The 24,017-nt window shown below is 41.0% G+C and overlaps 1 protein-coding gene across 7 annotated transcripts in view; it reads right to left on the bottom strand.

Moving 5' to 3' along the window:
* Positions 1-24,017, bottom strand: part of DLGAP1 (DLG associated protein 1) — a 410,661-nt gene that overhangs the window by 89,800 nt on the left and 296,844 nt on the right. For all 7 annotated transcript variants that reach the window (XM_065053243.1, XM_065053244.1, XM_065053242.1 and 4 more), the window contains 2 exons: positions 9,872-10,049; positions 7,284-7,524 (listed from right to left, as the gene is read on the bottom strand). In XM_065053243.1, coding sequence (XP_064909315.1) covers positions 7,284-7,524; positions 9,872-10,049 — 419 coding nt within the window. The remainder of the gene's footprint in view (positions 1-7,283; positions 7,525-9,871; positions 10,050-24,017) is intronic.

The raw sequence follows: 24,017 nt of genomic DNA, 5'->3' as shown, positions 1-24,017 counted from the left end.
CACGCCAAAAAACATCGTCCCACAAAGCACAGATATAAAAGGCTGCCAAGTCAGTGTTGTTGAGATTACATCAGACTGGCCTTGCACCTGAACTCACTGTTAGGCCACCAGAGCTAACCTTCTCCCTTTGCCTGAGGTAGACCCGTCAGCCAGCCTGAGCTTCATGGTACAGGGTAGACTTGCCTTGCAGTAATGAGCAGGAGCAATGGCTGGTCTAGCCATTGCTTCTAGGATTGTGGCCAAATCACTGAGGTTTCAGGTTTGTTTACAGGCTTAGAAAACAGTTAACTCGCAGCTAATGAGACTTTAGGCATGCAGTGCTCAGTCAACATAGCAAGCTTCAAATTACTGTTTTGCTTGTAATACCCTTCTATACATTTGTTACAGTAAACCAAGTGGTATTTTGTCTCAGCTAGGTGCTGGACATTGAGGTGCTTTAGTATACTCAGACAAGCATGGCTGCAGGACCCATCAAGGGTACTCATACAACGGATGTGCACACCAGCAGGAGTGGGGTGCACAACCATGGGGACCAAGGGTGTCTCGCTGCGTTAGTACAACATGGGCACCTCCATTTAACTGGGGCACTGGACACTCCTACAACAGTCCCCAGATAGTGGTGCATTTGATGACACACAAGCTGAGACTGCAGCAAAAGTGTAGCTCAAATCCAAATGTGATCTGTACTGCTTTAGCGAGAACTATATAAGTCTGATCACCTGAAATGCCTATCACTTCAGTGTGTGTGATAAAATCAAAGGAAATGAATTAGTGGCAGAATACATTTAGGCAGATTCCATATAAACATATGCAAAGGGCTTCCACACAATTTTTCATCACTGTAAAGAAAATAGGAAGAGACTAACAAATAATAGAACATTACATTTAATGTAACTAACTACTGCTTTATTTGTGCTGCCACTAGATGAAAATCTTCTTAAAAGTTCTTTTTGTAGAATAACACAGATTTCTGTTAAAGATCTTATTCTCCCATAAAAATAATGTATTTTCCTGTTTCATTTGAGACTGTTGAATCTAGAGGTCTGATGGCCATGTTGTTCCCAGCATCAGAAAAGGCCTGCACAGCAGGCTGAATGGCAGACAGCAGCATGTCCTTGAGCTGAGGATGTCTGACTGCAAGCCAGGCTGTCCTTGCCAAAGCACAGCCAGCAGTCTGAGGGAGGTGGAGTGCTGTGAGACCACGTCTGGAGCCTGTGCCCAGTGTGTCACTCTCCAGCATGAGAAAGACATGGGCATTGACAAAGTCAGTGAGGCTGGAGTGTGATGTACCCATTTTCAGCCTTGTAGAGGTCCAAGTCCTTTGGGCAACTGAAGAATTCAACCACACAAGTGTTATTTGAAGGAAATAGAGTTGTTCGGTGCTTCTGGCAATGTCCACAAAGTAAGACCAACATATTCCTTCAAGACTTTTTAAGATCACAGTTTTGAGTGATTAAGATATTTCTCACATTCTTGCCTCACTATGAGGCTTAGCCCAAAAGTTTAGAAATGTTTTAAGCAAATGAAGAATAAGAATAGTAAGCAAAGACTGAAGAGCAAAGGGTATTACAAGTCTTTAGTTTCCTGCATTTGAAACACATTTATCACTTCGGAGACCACTCTTAACTCCTCTAAACTTTATGTTTTCAGAGGTGGAAAAAATGAATATGCCATACTCTACAATACAAAATCCTTCTCTCATTCTTTCTCTTTAGGAAGTGCCCTTATGCTCAGCAAGTCTCCTCCAGCTTTACCTGAAATTGCAAGGACTAAGCACTTTCCTGAAGTGCTGTGAAGGAAAGTGGAGCTGTCATAAAGAAACCAAAATCACTAAGCTCCAGGGTAAATGTCACAGGTTGTCTTTCTCTGTATCTGGGCAATGTATTAGATAGGACCAAAGAGTTTAAATTCAATATTCATAATCACACAGAGGAAAGAGGCAGAACTAGAGAGGATGACAATTAATTGATGCAATACATTCCACTGCCTGACATCACTTCAATTGCGAATCAGCTATAACTACCAAGTGTTCTTAAAGTAGGGGTCTGTGTAATATGTATTCCAGTTATCCCTGTCTTTCAGGCCACAAAGTTCCATGTGTCTTTGGGTTATACAGACTTTACATCCAAAAGGTAAAATGGAATTTATGAAACTTATTTCAATTCCTGTTCTCAATTGGCATCAAACTACATGATATGTAAGCTGACCTGGTGCAACCTGCCAAATGTTTGGGCAGCCTTTCCATGGCAGAATCTTTCTCACAGCTCAGTTTTCCTCCTTCCCAGGCACTTACTATTAGAACAATTTCCATGAGTGCCTTGCATCATACTTTAAATCAGTTAGAAATGTTCCAGCAAGAGCTCTGTTCTGAGTTTTTCTCATTAAAAACTTCTAATGGCACCATAAACATGGCCGGATTTTTTGGTGTGATATGGAACGTAACATTCATAAAGCTGACTTCTGGGATAGACAAGATGAAACTTGCTCTAGCTACAGTCAGATGCCTCTCAAATTGGAAACTGTTCTCCCCCAAGGTCAGCTCCTCATTAGTAAAGGAAAACATATTTAAGTGCTGTTTTAAGCAATTTGATAGCAGATCCAAAGGCAGACTGCATTTCAGGATTACTCAAGGAAAGAGAGGAAATGAACCATGTCAATTCTTCGTCAAACAGTTTTCTGCACTCTTCAGTTCTATTTTAAGGTTCAACATCTGCATGAAGGCCTTCGAAGTTATATTTCTTCAGACCTTCTGTGGAAATATCTTAATTTTGGTACAGATCCAGAAACCAATCCTCGCTTCAACTGGAAATCAAATTTGAAATCCTAATTCTGCATTTCTTTTTGGACAGAGCAGTCTCTGAAAGGACAGCTCTGAGGAGTCCAAGAGAGCTTGGACACAGCTGGCATACAGTCAATTACAGCTTTCCTCTCCACAGGATTCGATTTTATTTTTGAACTCTGCCTGGCTCAAGTCTATTTTTAATGTCGTTTGCTTTTTTTTTTGTTGTTGTTTAAATTGGTTAGGCAGCCCCTTAGAGCTTTTCCACAAAATGCCTGACCCTTCTTGGTTAGATGTTCCAGTGAACGGAAGGAAAACAGCTTGCTCAGCTGAAGCACTGTAATTAGCATACACTGCGATAACTCTCAGTCCTTCTCTAACCTGCTGGCTACACAGTATGACTTCCTTGGAATTTTTGTTTGTTTTTCTTTTAAGCAGAAGTGTAATATTTCTGAGAATCACCAGATGGCAATGCTGCAGATAACTTGGATATTCCTCTTTCCCTAACTCTACAGAGGTTAGACAGAGAGAAAATACTTAGTGCGATCTAGTGCAGTTTTTGCTGATGTTACTGCTCCAGCTCCATTATAGAGGGGACATTTTCAAATTAAAGATATTCAGTCTCTATTAGGTATTTGTATCCGTATGTGCTAATGCCCAAGCTCTCACAATGTCATAAGGTTTGTTTGCAGCAAAGGAACGTGCACAGCTTCACAGGAATGGTTTAAAAACATAGACACAAGAAATGTGGGTGAAAGATGCTCCTTAATTATTGTATTATTTAAGCTCATTTAAATGATTTACAGACTTTTTAAACTGTTAAAAGGCTACCTATTTAGTGACTAAATCAGTTGGCTGATGAGTTTCAGCTACAATGGTTGCATCTGCAAATAACCTGGGATCAAATTATATAATAACTCACACCTCATTAAGTTCTGCTGAAGAGACCAAATGACATGGGTGGTAATTTTTAGTGCAGGCTACAGTGTATAACACATGCCAGCACTTAGAGCTGCTGTACTGCCAGCCTGCATAGCCCCATTCCTACGGATGGGCCCCGGCTGGTGCTGCTGCAAATATGAGGCTGAATGGACCTTTTCAACTTTTCAAGGCATAGAATCATCAGATTGTAGAATCAGTTGGGTTGGAAAAGAATTTTAAGATCATAAAGTCCAGCTGTTAACCCAGTATTGCCACCACTAAACCACGTCCCTAAGCACCACATTTATGTGTCTGTTAAACACCTCTAGGGGTGGTGACTCATCCACTTCCCTGGGCAACGCCCAGCAACCCTTTCAGTTTTCCCTAATATCCAATCTAAACCTCCAGTGGTGCAACTTGAGGCCATTTCCTTCTTCATTTCAAAATTCTTCATTTAAAAACAAAGATTAAAATTCATTTCACATACAAGACTGCCTCATGAACAAAGTACTCACCTTTCCATACACAAGCAGAAACTTAACTCTGATGAGTTTAGGGTTTATTTCACCACTCACAGTATTACATTCAATGCCATTGATGACAATAGGTTTGTGCCTACAGCATCATTTTCACAATTGGGCTCAGTTTCGGCCAGATGCAGTCACCACACAGCATTGCTGTGACAGCACCAAGACCAGCGAAGGCTGAAGAGGCCACCAGCTGCGCAGACACCTGTAGCTGAGCTCTGTGCCACAGCTAGTGCATTAGTGCTGGATTTATAGTTATACTGAGCACATCCTCAGGAACTGAACAGCTACACCATTAGAGATGTATTCCTAATTTCAGAACTAAGCCTACAACACTATGTGGCGAAAGGAAATTTAAACCTGAGGCTGTAGTCACCGTAACACAGGCTAACAGGCAGAGGTGTGATATTTTTTTTTTTCCATAGATTTTGCTTAATATTTTCATCTACATGCCCTGGAAAGCTGTGGGTCATTGCTCTGGAGGAATAGTTTTGAATCCAATAGACAGGCAGCTCTCTTGTCTTTTCCATCGTCATCAACTTGGCATTTTCCTGGGCTTCCAGCAGCCAGAGAAGTTCCCAATATCAGTGTATGATCACAGCTTTGCGCATTAGTGAATGAAAAGCCAGGTCTCTAAAGGAATTGCTGATGTTGATGAAAGGAACCTTGCTTGGTTGAACAGGTGGAGATGTTTATGGGGCAGGAGGACAGTTCTCTCATTTGGGGATGTTAAATTCTTAGCTTAGATCATAACTGCCCTTATATCTACCACGAAAGCATTTGAAACATCACCACAGTGGGGATAAGTTTGAGATCCCATTCTTTTTTCTTTGCATCTGCCTTGCTCTTGTGCCTTTTCCCATTTTATTGAAACAGATATTAATAGGAACCATCAACAATACCTTTCAGGTTATTTCTCTTCTGTGAGTCAGTGACGGGCAACAGCAAGGCAGTCAAAGGAGATGCTTTTGGATGGAATTCAGCTCTAATCCCCATTAAACAGATATTATGTCAGGTAGCAAAAGAAACAAGTTGTCTGAAATGCAGCCAGTGCAAGGCATGAGCCCTTGGGAGCCCAAGAATTAAAAAATGAGAAAGATAATTCAGTAGAATTCCCACAGCAGAAAATAGATACCTACAACGGTCTTCAAATGCATCTCTGGTGTCCAAAGAGAGAGCTGCAAATCATTCCTCTCTCTGGATTTTAAGAGGCTGACTACAGAAGTAGTAACCCAAGACAGACCCACTGGGTTACATTTTTCAATAACATAGCTTTGTTCACATGATTTTTTAATAAAGTCAGATATCAAAAGAAGAAAACAGGCCTCTGTCTGTGGTTGTACAACAAAAAAAGGACCACAAACAAGAAACAGTTTACAGTAATGATTTCCTTGTTTCATTTTCCAGTGTTTTTGGCTGATACATACAGCCAACTTTCTCCATTTATACACCATCATCCCCAAATACAGGCACCATTTTTCTATGTGTCAGAAGCAACTACTTATATAAAGATAATTAAAAATATTTTTTCTTTTCTGGATTAATGATTAAAGTTATTTTTAGAAAGGAAAAGTGTTAACAAAGCCATTCTCGAAGTACTGAAAAACCACTCTGGGATACCCAAGGTGATCTAATAAAGGCAAATGCACACTGAAAAAATACCTGAAAATGCCCATCCTTCATATTTTACCCCAGAATACATTTAACACAAGCTAATACTGTACCATGAAGTAGCACATACCTTATGTAAATCCTGTCTTTGCAGTGTGGTGCAAACCCTGCGTGCAGGCAATAACTACTTTTGTAGCAGAAATGTTGTAATGTGAATACTATTTCTTAAGGGTTAGTGATTGAAATGAGAACTGCTCTGCAGCATTTGTTAAAAATGATTTGATGTTTGTGATGTACTGCCAATGTATTTCCAGCAGTACTTAAACTTGTTACTTTAGAAAAATTATGAATTAAGCTGAACATTTTTGGTAAAAGGATTGAAAGTCTGCTTTGATGACTTAAACCTATTGACAAGCGGCTTTAAGAAAGACTGGAGTGAGAGATAAGGAACTTACAAGGTATAAACAACTGCACCTGTAAGATAACACACAAAAAGGCAGACGTTTAAAGTATAGAAAAGAGAAATTAAAGAACCAGGAAAAGAGACAGTAGGTACAGTGAAATACTTGTAATAGTCAATATTAGTCATGACTATGAATAGTGCATGAATAGTAAATGAAGCTTGTATAAAGCAGTGGAATGGATGCAGTGGAGTCAAAAGAAAGAGGGCCTCTCTCATAAGAGCACACACATGTGATGGCTCCTGACTCTTGCTTTCCTCAGTGAGAGGGGTGCACTTGGCTTTTGGTTTCTGTCTTGCTTTTTCTTCCCTTTAAGCACTAATTTTAGTGACAGAATCTGGAATTCATCATGGTTATTTCCAAAAGAAAAGCAACCTCAAACCTTAAAAGTGAGATTTGTAAGTCTCACATTTAGACTGAAAATTCTCTTGCAAAGCTTAAATAGTTTGAACTGCAGAAAGAATAACATGCATGTTTCAACCTGCAGACCTCTTCCTCCCTTCTTCATTCCCACCTCTGAGATATGGCCTAGAGAGCTGTAACAGTCTCTCTGAGCCATTAAAAAATACACCAAATAACTTGTAACTTTTAGTAAAGACAAAGATTACCTCATCTTTGTAGGAAAACTCAGCAGAGATCCTCCTCTCCTACGAAGAGCCAAAATATCTGCTAACCCAGAGCCTTCTTGTTCAGCCTTGCCAAATTGTGATTGCTCTTTTGGGAAGGAGAGTGAGAGGAGACATGACCTTGGACTTCACTTCTATGTGCTTTTAGCCCAGAATAAATTCGCTTGGACATGGGAGGCACCATGACTGCATCAGCCTTGATCTGCACATAGTTTCAGGCTGATCAGTCAGTCCAGCTCCCCGGTGAAACAGACTCTCTTACAGGCACGAGAAAATCTCATCGTTGATCTGACAGAGCTGCACAGAAACATACCTTCCCTTTCCACCACCCCTGTGGACTTCCCTTTTTGTTACTCACCAGTACTGCTCTGGATGGTCCTCACCGTGGTGGTTGTACGTGGAGGAGAGGAGGACCGCAGCGATATACACTCATCATCCTGGGAGCAGCCCTTCTCAATGGCTCTGACATAGCTGTGGCTCCTCATGCGGAAGCAGCCTGGCATGGGCAGATCCAGCGCCTCCACGGCCTGAGACTCCAGTTCACTGAACACCGACTCACAGACGGATTCGAACTGACCGTTCACTTCCATCTCACTCACCTGCAGGCAAAGACCGGGTAGATTCAGTACATCCCCTACTCCAGATAAACCTGTACAAACACTAACAAGCTACAGGGGCACAATGGCCAACATCTATTAGAAGATCCATGAAAAATGGATGAATGGCACATAGACATATCCCATTTCACAAAGCAAGAATAGTTAAGGGAAAAAAAAATGTACAAAAAGGGGGGACAGAAGCACTAGGCAGAGATTCAGCAAAGTCCAGTCTCTTGGTTCCTGCCAAGACTGGTGGGAAGCTGGGAGTCCTCATAGCAGCATCTGGCTTATCTCACTGTGGGCCCACAGCAGAGCTTGAACATCTGGACATTATTATCATTACACTGAAAAACAAAAATCACACTTTCTCTGGGAGGTGAGGAAAAAAAAGGCAGCTTAACCCTGGTACCAAATCAATGCAACCCACAGGCAATCACAGTGATAAACCTGAGCGGTTGGGAAGCTCAAGGGCAGAAGTGGTAACAAACAGTTGTGAAGGAGAGACTGATAAGGAAACTTCTTCCTCCTTTTCTGCAGGGCAAAAAATGTTTGTATAACTACATCTCTGGACTAACTCCTTTGGTTGAGAGTGAGAGATGCAAGGGAATCCTTAGACCCTTTGTGAAGCAGACACTAGGTGGTGACAAAGACTTGCACTCACGCATGTTAAAGAACATTCAAAAGCATGTGGGTCTTGCTGCAAGTCTTACAAACCTGGACACCTTTTACCTCAGCTTAATTAATAATGGAGATTCATGTTTCTAAACTGGGAATAGAGCCCTGGGCTTGGCATTAAAGCACAATAACTATCACTGTAGAAAACATGCACATGGAAACCACCACTTGGGGATTTTGATAGTTTTCAAGTACGTGAAATGCAGAAGTTGCAAGAGAAGACTGTTCGGGTGGCAGAAAAAAAACTTTAGAAATTCTTTTCCAGGATGGATTTTACCAAGAAAAATATGATGCCAAGTGTTTGTACACATAAATGAAAAGGAAAATCTCAAAGAGCAGGACATATGTTATCAAAGGGAAACTGCTTAAAAGAGCATGGAAGGGGAGTGAGTAGTACATCATAAAGAACAATCCCACAATGATGGAGAATAGCCATATCCCCAAAGAGACCTGAATTTCAGTGCTGTTTCCTCCTAGATACATCCTGACCATCTTTCTAGACCATCAGTCCATACTCTACGCAAAGTATCTTACTGTAAAATACACAGGTGAATAGTCTGAGGTTGCAATGCTCAAATATAGGATACTACAGAAATTCAACCTACGGCTCCATGCTGAAAGGCACATATATTTGTTACAGGCACAGATGAGGTCCTGGCATCAATGATGTTGTGCTCTTTTTTCTCTTGGCAGTTCAATGAGTTGATATGCCAATAATAAAGGGCCAGTATTTGGCACCACAAATCCTGCCCTGTGTACTTCTGGACTTGTGTAAGAATTATCCAAGTATAAATTGTGTATAAATTATCCAAGTAATTTATCCAAATGTTCCACTTAAACGAACAAGCAAAAGGTCATACCAAGGAGCTAAAGGATTTAGCAGATGAACTACTGGCCCACTGCCCAGTGGAGTGCTGGCACTTTCACATTTCTTTCAGATCGGTCCCTGACCAACTCAACTGTACAAGCACGCTGTATTCAAGGACAGGCTATTTTATAACACTAAAAGTCATAAACTGAATGTTTCATGGCAGCCTTTATTTTTTTTTTTTCTAGTTTAGAATGAGCATAAAGATATTCTACTGAATTTCTGGGCAATAATATCTTTGCACTTAATATATATACTGCAACATTTGTACTACATGGGGGAAAAGTTTAGAGGTGCACAAGGTTAGGAATGTATATAATAGCATAAAGAAAGCTCTCAAAATTCTGATAAAATGCTAAGAAATTTGTGAAACACAAAATATGATGGAGCTAGAGTTCCTTTAGCTTTTTACTCAGCATGTGAATATGTAGGTTTTTTTGGAGGCATTCAAAAAAATTTGATTTCAGGTAGTAAGCACTTAAGAGATCCTTAAGAGAACCCTGTTTAAAGACACTGGTGATGAGCACCTGTTTCTGGAAAAGAAAAATAAAAAATTAGACTGCTCCTTCAAACGAATTGCATGTTGTACCACTCATCCATTTGCAAAGGGAAGGTTATGGTATTATCAAATGTTACCCTCTCAAAAACAAGATTGTGTGAAAACATTCCTGTTTTCTTAAAAACATTTTGAAAACGTGTGGCATGCAACAGCCTGATTGATTCCACTAGAAGTAAACTCAGCTTTCTTCTCTTGCAGGTGCTCGGCTGGTGTCCAGAGTGCTGGCTGCTTTCTGGGTCACTCACCTGACTGATGGTGCTCATGGCTCTCATGTAGCTCTCATTGCGGGAGCGGAACTTGGGGGACGTCAGCAACCCTGCGGGGTCCAGGCTGTCCAGGCTTCTGTTGATGGAGACTTCACTCACTGCCCTCAGGTAACTGTGGCTCCGGATCTGAAGCTTTGGCGAGTGTTCACTGGATATCCTAGGAGGTTTGGGGAAAAGGGAAAAAAAAGAAGAAGAATTAAAAAAAAAAGGAAAATATTTCATAAATCTAAATTACCTGACCAGGAGTGAGATAAAGAAAGGAGAGGCCAAATAGTAAGATTGACTGCATGATCCTAAACACATCAGCTGAACATCCACGTCTCGAAATGCAGTTGGTAGGAACTGTAGGGGCTCTGTTCCTCTAAAGGGTTATTCCTCTGCAATGGGCAAATAGGGTGGACAGATCATACACAACATGCAAAAGCCCTCATAGTGCATCTTAACCTGGGAAATCATTCAAGAACTTGGGGCACCTGGTAGGGTTTGATGTGCTTTGAATTTTGGTTTATTCCCGGCTTAAGCTGAAAGTTGAGATAACGTAGTCTAGTAACTTTGCATGGCTCTATGTCAAATTAGAAGTTTAAAAACCACAGTTGTATTTTTATAACATTCCCCAGCTTTCCAATACCAGTGACAGATGAGATGCTCAAGTAGTTAGAAACAAACAAACAAACCCCACAGGTAATATGCACAAACTGCATTACTCTTGCCATATGTGCTTAGAGTCAGCTAGCAAAGGTTATAACGTGTAGCTACAATCCTCCACCTGTGAGATGCTTTATCCCCTGGAAATGCTGGCTAAGTGCTGTCTTCACAACCTGGGGTATCCTATAAAGATGTGAGTCACAAAAGTTATCCATGTCATGTCTCTTTTGCAATACAATTTGTTTTGGGCATATTTGTTTTTAAACAATTATTCAATTAATAAAGTGTTGAAAGGGTGATTCTTCAATATTTTTATTGGAATATCTTTAATATTCTCCAGGTATTACAAAGTAAACGAATAAAAATATTAGCTAAATTTTCAATTTTTAAATGTAAATCTCACATGGATGTTTGCAGGTATAAGAAAGAAAAATCTGTAAACTGATTACAGGCTTAATCTTGGTCCCATAGTCTTTAGAAACACACACACAGCTGACCTGAAAGAGGAGAATCCATTTTATGTCTAATTCCTCATGCAAATATTTTGTGTTCAAGTAGGTAACAATGGTAATTAGTACGAGCAATTCCCAGTGGCATGCACAATTCTAGTAATTGTCAACGTTTTTTAAGAGGACAATTCCACTGTGTAATCGCACACCTAAGTAGTTCAGAAACTGGGTCTGTTTCTGAATGGTACGATATTGTAATAAAAACTAGGTCATCTCTACAACACCATATTCTCTGGTTGCTAATTACCTGGTTAATAAAAATACATAAACTTATGCTAATTACTCAATATTCCTGTCACAAGATAAAGCCTTTGCTTGCCATTTTCAGTGTGTGTATGCTGCAATACTTACAGCAGCCATATTCAAATGCTTTGAGCCCTGACGCCACTTGATTCCAGATGCCAAAAGTAGAAAGCTTTTAGAAATCAAAATCAGTGCTCCAAACTCAAAGAAAAAAAAAAAGGAAGAGAAAATGATGAAAATTTGAATGTTACAAGCACTTAGCTACAACATTTTGATAACTAACACTAACCATGGAACTCTTGGAAAAAAAAATTTTGTGTGTTATTTGATAAAGGAATAAAAAATAAAAAAGATAAAATAGAATGAATAATTCAACAGATAATTTTTGCACTTCCTGAAATGCATTTCTTAAATTAACTCAAAATGTATTTTATGAATATGTTGTGAACAGTTTGCTGCCAATGTGTGACATGCAAAATTCAAATATGCTTGATTAGCTGCCAGTTAGTCAAATACGTCACCTGGGGCTGTTGCTGTTCACTGATGAGCTGAACTCACAAGAAGACTGCAGCACATCACTAAATACAGTGCACAGATATTGCCAGGCAGAAATCTTCAAGTGCTGAGGCAGGTGCCCTTTAAAGATTGGAACCAGCATGACAGGATGCAGGCACCCATAGCAGCAAGATTTTGCTGTGACAGCTAGAGTACAGATCAGATCAGATGCTCCCAGTGTCACAGGAAGCCACCACAAAAAGTATAGAAATTAGTTTTCTGTATGCATTAGTGTTGCATAACTATGTTTTTCTGACTCTGCTTGAAACAAAGGCATCCATCCATGAGAGTAAATGTTCCCCTGTTGTTTCAAATGTGGACGGTCAGCACAGCTGCCTTCTTTTTCTGTCTAGTTTTCCTCCTGACTATACAACTGCCCAGTTTGGCACATGTCTAGAACCATATTTTACAGGTGGTCACTCATCTTAGCCTGCACGTACTCCCATCTGTTGTATAAAACAGACCAGGATATTGGCAGCTGTTGGAGGACGTGGCTCCTTGCTTACTGTTTGCTACCATCACTGTTTCACTAGCAACGAGCAATAAGAAAGTATTTAAAACATAGACGCAGAAATATCTGAAGGTTTGCATTTATAATGATTACTAATGCTTTTATAGCTGTGTAATAAATTGTCGCTATATTCTACAGTACACTTTAATGAACAGCTGAAATGCCACTGGAAATTTTGAAAACATTCCGTTTAGAAATAAATCTGGCTGTGTATGACAGGGGAAGATCTGAATGTCTAATTTATTTTCTTAGAGTTGCTATTACCAGTGACCTGTAATGAAAATATTATTTTCTTCCTTAAGAGTTCAACTCCATCTTCTGTTTCATCATCTACATTACCTAAACTTCTGTTTGTGACATCATAATTTCCACAACTAAGTAGGACAGACAAGAGACTGAGAGTTTGCGACAACTCTTTGGCCAATATAAAACAGTCTGTTATCTCAACTCACTGCATTGGATATGTTAAGTGGCGGAAGAAGGATGTGAATTATTAAAAACCTTGAACGAGCTCCTCAAGCATGCCCCATCATCTCTGTGCTGCAGTGCCTGCTGCTGTGTCACTGGGCAAGCGCTGAAGGGTGGCCCTGAGCTCAGTGCCAGAACATTTTCAGAGGGGATTATACACAGCTCACCCTCACTGCTATGGTGAAAGAGACATTTTGGGTGGGAGGCTTCTAGTCCCTTGTGGATACACGATGTGATGATGTTGGTTGAAGCAGCATTCAGGGAGCTTGCAGCGGGCATTGAGAACCAGTTGTGCTTTGGAGCCGGGCCGTCCCCTAAGGCATCATGCTGCATTCACAGGTGTCAGGTCCCCAAACTGGCTGCACCATTCTTTTTCCCCCACACTGCTGCCTTTGCCCCAAGCCTCACCCCAGGGGATGGGAGAGCAGGCACAACAGGAGTAGTGCTGCTAGACACGCTTCTCGAGAACCATGACAAGAGACATCAGGAGAAGATCATAGAATCATAGAATAGTTTGAGTTGGAAAGGACCTTTGAAGGTCATCTAGTCCAACTCCCCTGCCATGAGCAGGGACGTCTTCAACTAGATCAGATTGCTCAGAGCCCTGTCCAGCCTGGACTTGAATATTTCCAGGGACTGGGTTTCTGCCACTCTGTTGGCTGCTGTTGCAGGTGTCCCAAGGGGACTGACCAGAAAAGGAACCAGCTCTGTACTGAGGTGGGTGGAAATGGAGTTTGCTGAGTCCTGGTGGAGAAATTGGCATTCTGTGATTCTGTGAAACAAAGGCTCCCCTGGGTAAAGAAAGGCGAATGCCTCTGATGCACACTGAGCCTCAGAGAAGATTGAGATACTCTGCCTGTGAGGGCAAAACATTAGTGAAAGCCTGTGAAGGGCTCTGAGTGGCAGGACAGTGTTAATTTAACCAGAAAAATCATTTTAGCAAAGCAACTAAAACAGACAACAGTGTAGGTGTGTAAAGGAAATCTTTAAGCTGCCTTTCCATACTGCCCTTTGGTTTCTGCTCTGTACCTTTCAGACATACTGAGGCTGATTCTCCTGTTTTCATTCAAATATGGAAACAAAAAGGTTTAAAAAGCACACACCTAACCACCCCTGCCACTGTCGCAACATGCATGTTCATAAATACATTTAACCAACGGTTACAGATGTGTTTATTTACACAGTCTTAATTCAGATGGAAACACGTTTTGGCCCCTAATTTGCCTAATTGACTATTTGCAGAATAAGGAGCTGGTCAGCATTAGTAAGTATGGGAGAAGCTAAGCTTAGCTGATTTGCTATGCTTTGGACAGGGAAGTCTGAGACAGAGGCAGGAAAGTCTGAGCCCAGTGCCTGACTCGGGTGATGGTCCAGGAGGAATGAAGGGGAAAGAAAGCTATACACTGTCTTCACATACTGCCTTGTCGTTTCTGACTTCTATATTCTGGCCATAATTTTGCTCATTCAAGTATATATCAGAGGCTCTAAAACACAGTGTTAGCAGATTAAAAGTGAAACAGCTTTGAATATATTCCCAGGAGCATTCCTTTGCCTTCAAAGTGGCTTTCAAATGCCAAAGACAAGGTAGACAACAGGGATTTACAAGAACAGGAAAGTTTAGTTTCAAACATCTCTTTTTAATTTAGGAAAGCAAAATGCACTCCGTCTTATATGCACTCTTTATGAAAAACAGTTTCATTTATTACATTTCATTTCTGAATGAAAAAAGGGAGACACAAAACTGACGATGGCCACTTTTTTTCCCCTTTGGGCCAGACATTAATATAAAAAAGTGTTACAATGAAAAATAGTCCTAAGACTGTATTGTCTTCTGAAAGTTAGCATTCAGATTCATAGCACCAAGTGCAGTGTTGTGCCAGATGGGTGCTGTGCTATGCCAACAAAAAATGACGAAGCAAAATAATGTGAAAGTCCAGAAACATGTCCTGAATACTTCTATAAGTCAGCAGAGAAGTGTGCTAAAATTTGCCTTCAAACAAGCAGAAAGCCCCCAATAACACAGCACACACAACCCAAAACGAAGAAAAAAATAAACCCCCAAACCACCCCTATTGCTAAATGTCCCAGATGTCATTTTTGTAGCCTACAATGGACAGCTTAGTTCTCCACGGCTTAGTTATCCCAGACTGAATGCCCCACCCCTGGTGTGGCTGGTGAGAATATCCAATGTACATCTGTGTGCTTAATTTTCTTTGCATTTCAGTGTTACTGGAAGGTAGAATAATACAGTGCAGTCTGACACAAGGTAAACACTGAAGGACATCAGGGAAGAATATGTACAGAACAAAGTCATTCAAGTGCATCCGTCTGATCCAGGTCATGATAGGGGTCACCAGCCTAGGGTAATTTGATCATGTTGGCACCTATGTTCTGCTGCTTTTTCAGTGCAGTGAACACAAATCTGTCATGCGACCAATGGAGACAAGGGCAGCAAATAAACAGTTTTGAGCATTCTTCCTCCTCACCTGGGATTTTTCTGAGTTTTGAAGATCTCATTTTCTGGTTTTGTTTGTAATCAAGCGAACCTCCTCATGGGGATTTCCTACCTTGAAGCTAAAAAAAAATAATAAAACCTGTCTTCAAGTCCTTGGTGTGTTGCTAAAGAGCCAAGTGTGAGAAAGAAAAATATAAAACTTTAAGACAACCAGAAAAAGTTCATCTGCTGAAGAGCAGTTCAACATTATCAGTACAAAATAGGCATCTGCCTCCTTTTGTGTTATAAAAGATTCCACTGATCACACTACATATCATGTTCACTGCATGGACCAGCAAACACACACCACAAAGCTGCATGGGACATGCCATTGTCACAGGGTTTATCACAGGGTGAGAAGAGGCAGAAATTGCAGTATGGTGTATTTGTCTCTCTGCTTGATTTTACAGATTCTGGTAGGGCTGCATAGGAAAGCACTTAAAAAAAAAATCCAGAAGTCCACACAGTTTGGTGTCACACAGCTCTCTAACGTGTTTATCTCCAGCTGCTGGTTTTTTGAGTGAGCACATGGTGTCCTGCCAGAGAGCTCCTGTTTGTTTGATAGAGGGCAGCAGGAATGGGGTCAACATTTTTTAGTAGCAAGTGCTTCTAGAAAGCCCAGTCCCTTTTAAACCTCTCCACATCTGGCTACTTCAAAATCAGCCATGAAACCACTTTGTTGTGATTTTATTACAAACCTTCCGCCCTTTCAAAGGACATGGAATCATTTGGTTTATTTCTTTTTGGAACATGGGAGTGCTGAGGTTGTATGACTACGTTTCAAGACCACCTTTAGCCCTGAAAAAGTGTTAAAATGTTGGCAGACAAAGCTGACTACTGCATAAAAATTCACATATACATTAAAACAAACCTTCCCTTTTAAGTCAAAGACTGTCTCAGATGCTGTGTACAAAAAATAATAGGCCAATGAATTGAAGGAACCTTGCCACTGACATGCTGTGTCTTCTCCCTGCTTTCTAGGCATGGTGAAAAAACAGAGCACAGCATGGAAAGGGCACATAATGCCATATGCAATTGAGTTGGTAAAAGAAGCAGATGGAAGATGATGCAGACAGACATTATACAATTATCTCTAACCAGAAATCTGGTTTACATGCGGGTGCTGATTTCCAGCTTGAGAAGAGTGGCTTTCCTCTTAGAAGACCCTCTGAGGAAAGCTATGGCCTTCACATGCCCTATTGGAAGTCTTACTGAGTACATGCTTAAAAGGGTTTTTGGAGGTTCTTGCTTGAGAAAAAGATGTCTCAACCTAGACCAAACGTGTGACACAAGGCTCCTGCCTTTTTCAGCATGAGTCTCCTTTGGGCTAGCACTAATAATCCCAGGAACAAGTGCTGTTCATCAACAGAGATATATATATATCTAAGCTGGAAAAGCTCTTGCTTTATATCAGGTATAGCACTAAGAACAAACACTGCTGGAGGGCCTGAGCACGGCAGCCATGCCTGCAGCCATGCCTGGAGCCTTTTTGCCTATATGATGAGGATGAATCCTTTGGTGCTCTCCCTATTAAAACCCTTCACCACTGCTTTGTTGAACTCTGTCAGCACAAAAGTCAAACCCTCCTTCCTGCAGAAGGTGCTCCTTCAGCTCCGCTCAGTGAAACCTGTCTTACCCACCTGGTGCTACGTCAAATTACATTCTTGGTTATTTCAGTGGTTAGTGACCTGCTACACCGCTTAGACACCCACAGGTCTATGGGAATGGATGGGATCCACCCAAGGGTACTGAGGGAGCTGGCAGAGGTGCTCATTAAGCCACATTCCATCACTTATCAGCAGTCCTGGCTAACCAGGGAGGTTCCAGTTGACTGGAAGTTGACAAATGTGACACTTATCTACAAGAAGGGCCAGAAGGAGGATCTGGGAAACTACATGCCTGTCAGTTTGACCTCGGTGCTGGGGAAGGTTATGGAGCAGATCATCCTGAGTGCCATCACATGACATGTAGAGGACAAGCAGATCCAGGATCAGATCCAGTCAGCACAGGTTTATGAAAGGCAGGTCCTGCTTGACCAGCCTGATCTCCTTCTGTGATGAGGTAACCTGCTCAGTGGATAAGGGAAAAGCTGTGGATATTGTCTACCTAGACTTCTGTAAAGCATTTGACACTGTTTTCCACAGCATTCTCCTGGAGAAATTGGCTGCTCATGGCTTGGAGTGGCATACTCTTGGATGGATAAAGAACTGGCTGGATGGCTGGGCCCAAAAAGTTGTGGTGAATTGTGTCAAATTCAGTTGGTGACTGGTCACAGGTGGTGTTCCCCAGGGCTCAGTATTTGGACCAATTCTGTTCAATCTCTTTATCAATGATCTGGATGAGGGTGTCGAGTGTATCCTCATTAAGTTTGCATATGACACCAAACTGGGTGGGAGTGTTGATCTGCTGGAGGGTAGGAAGGTCATACAGAGGGATCTGGACAGGCTGGATCATTGGGCTGAGGCCAATTGTATGAGGTTCAACTAGGCCAAGAAGTGCTGGGTCCTGCACTTGGGTCACAACAACCCCAGGCAGTGCTACAAGCTTGGGGAAGAGTGGCTGGAAAGCTGCCTGGCAGAAAGAGATCTGGGGGTGTTGATTGACAGCTGGCTAAGCCAGCAGTGTGCCCAGGTGGCCAAAAAGGCCAACAGCATCCTGGCTTGTATCAGGAATAGTGTGGGCAGCAGGACTAGAGAAGTGATTGTCTCTGTGTACTTGGCAGTGGTGAGGCCCCACCTTGAACCCTGTATTCAGTGTTGGGTCCCTCACTACAAGAAAGACATTGAGGTGCTGGAGAGAGTTCAGAGAAGAACAACAAGGCTGGTGAAGGGTCTGGAGCACAAGTCTGATGAGGAGTGGTTGAGGGAACTGGGCTGTTTGGCCTGGAGAAAAGGAGGCTGAGGGGAGACCTTATCACTGTCTACAACTACCTGAAAGGAGGTTGTAGCATGGAGGGTGTTGGTCTCTTCTCCCAAGAAGCAAGTGATAGGACAAGAGCGAATGGCCTCAAGTTGTACCAGGGGAGGTTTAGATTGGGTATTAGGAAAAACTTCTTCATGGAAAGGGTTGTCAGGCATTGGAACAGGCTGCCCAGGGACGTGGTTGAGTCATCATCCCTGGAGGCATTTATAAGACATGTAGATGTAGAACTTAGGGACATGGCTTAGTGGTGGACTTGGTAGTGTTAGGTTGACAGTTAGATTTGATGTTCTTAAAGATTTTTTCCAAGCTAAATAATTCTCTAGTGAGGCTCAAAAGTCACCCACAGTCTGCTCAGATTAAAATCTTATTTTAGTAATTTATGTATTTCAGTCTGCTAGCCAGCCACCTGAGAGTATGTGTTTGAGGGCAAGCCCTACAAGAAGAAGGGAAGGAGATGCCTTCATGCCTGCTGAGACATAGCTTTTGGCATTGGACGTAGACTGCTTCACCATCATTTCTGTAACTGCTGCTATTATCATAAGTGAATCAAATAATACTGCCATTTTCCTCCTCTTGGGTGTCTGGTAACACACTCAAAACATCCTTTCTGCACACCTGCAGATCTGCACTTCTGACACATTGTGGCAAGAACTGAAGTTTGAGACTCAGTCTATGTTAATATTAAGCTTACGTCTACTCACAATGCTGAGAGACAGCTTTTTTATTTAATTTTTTTTTAACCTCAGAGTATCTGAGATCAAGTTTCCCCATTGCAGTCCTTGTGCTATTCTACAAAAATCACAGTGTCCACAAGCTCAGACCTCACCTGCTTAAGTTAATTTTCAGGTCTCCCTAATTCATATGTTAAAAGTTTGACTAATTCTGCCAGTAGGAAAACCCAAGAACTACAGCTCTCTGCCAAACCGCGGGGGGAAAGCAGTTATTTTTCAGGAATGTCACCCGGCTACGCGCTGAGCTGGCTACAGAATCAGCCCTCCCTGCTCAGTGGTTTGTAAGGGAGCCCTGGCTGGCTCCCGGGAGTGGGAGGAAAGCACTCCAGCTCAGCTAAAAGGCATCTTCTGGGCAGACTTCCCATAACTGAAAGTCCTCCTGTGTTACTCCAAGTTACAATATTGGGCAGTATTTATCTAGAAATAATGTTTTCCAGTAAATACTAAAAAAGTATTTGCTGTTGAATGTCACTGCAGTGTTTAAGAACATTTTTTTCCTGACAAATTGCAATGCATTTTCAGTGTTCAGTGACCTCAGTTCGACATGGACCTGAAACCAGGTGACGGTCACCCACACACTGCATGGCCATGAGCCTGCACGCCCTGCCACGTGTCTGCTTCTGAGTCACCTAGCTCGGAAAGACATTTCCAAACACCCTGTCTAGATCTGTATAAACATCTTCCAGTGAGATTAGTAACTCATCTTAGTTTTGCAAGTCAACACCGTTACTTCAAAACCTTCTTATAAGTAATCAGCCATCTGCATTTTCCAAAAATGCATTTTACATATGCAGCATTTTTTCCACTTCCTGTTCAGTCTTCTGCCCTTTCAAAATTTTCAGATACCTATTAAAAAAAAAAAAAGTACATTCAAAACCAACTGTACAGATGTGTAACACAAATCAAACTATTAGAGAACTCTGAAAAGCAAGTACATTTTAAAGCAATGAGAAGGGTAGGCTAGTTATTCTATAAGGGAGAAGGGAAGAATCCCAAGTCCAGCTGAGCTGAGGCGCTGAGCTCACCTTCTTCTCTGAGTAACAGTACTAACTCCAAATGAATGCTTGAAAAAACAAGATTCAATACAGGGCCAAGCACACCATGGATAAATACTTTAAGTATCTCACCCACTGCGGGCACACATTATGTCTTGATAACACCTGCAAATTGTTCACCTGGACTGTAATATGTGCTGGTGGTGACTCTGGATTTTCTCTACTCTCTTGATGAGTTCATTTTGAAAGATCATACATGTGCTCTTACTAAGTGGCTAATTCAGTATTCTCTCTTTTAGCTGGTTTGTATTTGAAGAGCACTCAGTAGCTTAAAGTGCCTGAAGAGAGACTCCTTTTTCTTCTTTTTTCTAAGCAAGTACTTCTAACTTATTACATTTTTGTTTCTCTGCAGACATCAGGGATGTGGTGACTTGAAATCCAATCTACTCCTGACAGCACAGGGAGGGATGAGAAGACAGAGCAGTGACCTCCTGGATAACTCTACAGCCATTTTATCAAGCTGTGTCTGGATAAGTATAGCTTGGAGCTCAGATATGACTTGCAGCCATCCCTTCCTGATAAAGAAAAATAAATGATTTTTGGGGAAACTGTTCAAATAGAGTTATCACTGATTAAGATAAAACCGTTCAACTTCTCTTGTTGTATCAAACAAGCTGGCAATACTAATGTTTCTTCTATAATTTTATTTAATGTCTAGAATATAAGTAAATGAAAAAGAATGGTGTGCAGTAGAGTTTCTGGCAAATTCTCCACTGATTCTCTGGGCAGCAGTCTCTGCTGCTGTAGGAGATTTTCCCTTTTATCACTGATATTGAACAGCAAAAGCGATACCCCATGATCAGGGAGTCTTTCCCTCTATGCAACTTTACCCATTCCTCAGAAAAAAGAGAAGCTGATACAACTTTCCTTTCAGGTGCTTTTACATCAAATGAAATCCCTCAAAAGAAACCCAGATAATAATAATAAAAAACCCCCAGCTGTCCATGTGTATTTTATAACTCCATCTTTCCATTGCAAAGACTTTTCAGTTTTGCTTTGCTATGATTACAAAAATACCTGTCCGCTGTGCTGAGATACAACATGAAGTGATAAGCTCTTAATTCAGGCATGTGTGAAATATACTTTGTCTTGGCCAATTGGCTTGTCATTGGTTTTATGAACGGGGCCAAAGCACTGAATACCTTGAGGTAGAAGTCTGCTGTTGATTTCCATTATGAAAACTTTTCCAATAAATAGAATTTTGCTCAAAAGATGCAAAATTACACTTAAAACAGAGTAAAAAAATAAAAAAACCCACACAACAAAAACCAGTTGCCTTCTGTGTCATAAGCTATGGTTGAGCCAAACTTGTATAGAAGGAGTCCTGATTAGGTAGAACTAATTATATTTTGGACTATGAGAAAGCAAAAGAAAAAGATGTCTTGAGAGGTCTGCATAATGGTGCCAAATCCAGACAGGGAATGAAAGGGATTTTTTTTTTTTAAATTATTTAAAATAGTTATCTTTTAATCCCATGAAAAAGAAATGCCCTGAAACATTTTTGGGTCTGGCAGTAGAGGAATGACAAACAAGTTCTCATGCCATTCATCATGCTGTTAGTGTCAAGTGCAATGATTCAGATAGACAATAAAGATGTAAAAAACATTTCCAAAGAGTGGATGTTCTTCAGGTTTGAGAATTTTAAAAGGGATTTTGCACCTCATTTTAAAGGAAGAAAGCATTTAAAACCATGGGCAATGGGCTGTGGCTCATGGGTTCAGATTTCAGTGTTGACAGAAATTTGCTCTGTGACCTGGAGGAAAAGTCATATAAACGGTCAGGCTCAGCAAACAGGTATTCCCTCCAGTACTTCTCAGGTGGCTCTGTGATGCTGGATTAAAGTCAACAAATAGAACTGAGGTTCTTTGATGGTAGAGAATAGCATCACCATATTTTTGTTATATTACTGGAGGCAAGATGAACAGAATGACTGAAGTAATAAACTTTAGCCCCAGAGACAGATGTCGTTCATAAAGCAGAACAACTGGTTAATAAAGAGTAAAGAGTGTTTGGTGTGATGGTCAAAAGGTACTTTAGAAGAAATGCATTTTTCAATTAAAGCCATTTATTGACTATGGATGGTGATTTACGATATCATCTCAAGTCAATGGTTTTGCTGAACTCCAGCTTAATAAAACTCCAGTGACCTATGGAAATGCTTAATGCCTAAAATGTTAATTTCAAGTAAAGCATACTGAAACCTATATTAGTTTCTCAAGCCTCACAACTCTTATGAGAGGTGTTGCAATTATGCCCTGAAGTTGAATAACTTAATAGAGCCATAGGAGTTAATACCCTCTTCCTTAGATGACCTCTTCCTTAAATGGCTGTTGTATTTATAGCAGCCACTTTTACTGCTCGGATTTTTTGTCACCTTGATTAAGAAACCAGCAACATTATGATAATATAATAATCCATTTCTTATTGCTGGGAGCAACAGAACGGAGACTTGTTTGATGGTGTTTGTACACCAGCAGGTCTTTGAGTGCAGGTGGGATGCACAGGGCCACCTTCAAAGGTCTGCTCAGCCTCCTGGGACTCTGGTTTCTCCTGTGATGGGCCAGGTAAGGGCCAATTTGTCAACCCTCCAACTAAGTAGGTGTGGGTTGCTGCTAGGCGAAATTAAGTGGAGCATTCCAGCTCTGCAACACCTTCACATTTTCCTGAGCTATCTACAAAGGGATGTGTTTAGTGTCAATGACATGAACATACCTGAGCTGTCCACTGGTTTATGGGCATGTGCTGACGCATCCAGGTAGATGGAGGAAGCACTAATATCCTTCTCATTGTCCCCAGTATTGCACCATGAATAGACAATCTAAGCTGCCTGAAACTAATCACCTTTTTCTTTTTTTTTTTTTTTTTTTCAGTTCAGCATGTATCAGAGATCAGGTGGGACAAATTGCCTTGATTTGGTGTAAAGTACTGTGTGGAATCACAGAAATGCAATACAAGTGGGGCAATCTTTATGTGACTGCTACCGGGAATCACGTAATATAATGTACAGAAGGGACTGGGAAAGCTTGAGAACACAGTAGAGGCCACCTTGAAAAACTGAAAGGCTGGTCGCGTAACATAGTCACGGATGTGTGCACAGAGGCACCACAGATTACCAAGCAGGCAGGGAGCTGGAGGATGCTGGCCTGAAAAAAGTCCTTAGTAGCTAAGCTAATGGAATAATTCCTCGAGATGTTAATAAAGAGCTCCATTTATTCCCACTGGACGCAGCCAGCCACTAGAGGGAGGAATAATCTAATGCTGCCAATAGTTGCTATTCATTACGCTTCTGCAATGCATTATGTTTTTCTTAAAGCTCATCTCATGAGGCTTGCAAACCTTTCCAGTTAAAGGACAAAAACCCTTGAGTTTTCACAGTTGGTGAAGAAAGCACAAAACTACGAAGTTCAAAGACTCAAGAAACCAAAAGCATATAAAAAAGTGCTGCACGTCTGTTATTTCTTAGCATATATTCTGATTTTTACAGTCCAAATGAATTGTGGACCTGATTTCCAATTAATTAGGATTCATAGGGCAATTTGATTTCAGCATATCATTACAAAAATGGCAGAATATAAAGCTTTTTTATGTGCTTTTCATGAATGAAGGTATTTTTCTTAGTGACTAGAAAGGGCAGATCAGCACTGGGGTTGAAAAGGGAATTTTTCTTCTGTACAGAAACTGGCAACTTGCTAAAAATGTTACTTCCACATTCTTTAAGAATAAAGCTATTTGAAAGCAGAAACCAAAGAAAAGCCCAACACAATAAAACACACTCAATGACTGTATTACCAGTCTTGCTCCTTTCACTACAGATAGCTATGCTAAATATCCATTTATAGCAGGAAGGAAGCAATTTGGATAAGTGAAGGCAGGTTTTTGTGTGTACAGCTATTCACTACTCACTAATGAGAAGATATTTAGTAACAGGAAATTGCTAAATAAAATTTAAAAGTTGTTTTTATATAAAGATAAAGTAATTAATTAGCTAGGTA

The sequence above is a fragment of the Columba livia genome, chromosome 2 (genome assembly GCF_036013475.1).
Source record: "Columba livia isolate bColLiv1 breed racing homer chromosome 2, bColLiv1.pat.W.v2, whole genome shotgun sequence".
NCBI lineage: Eukaryota > Metazoa > Chordata > Aves > Columbiformes > Columbidae > Columba > Columba livia.
Note: the sequence above shows the minus strand (reverse complement) of the source record. Positions and strands in the feature narration are given on the sequence as shown.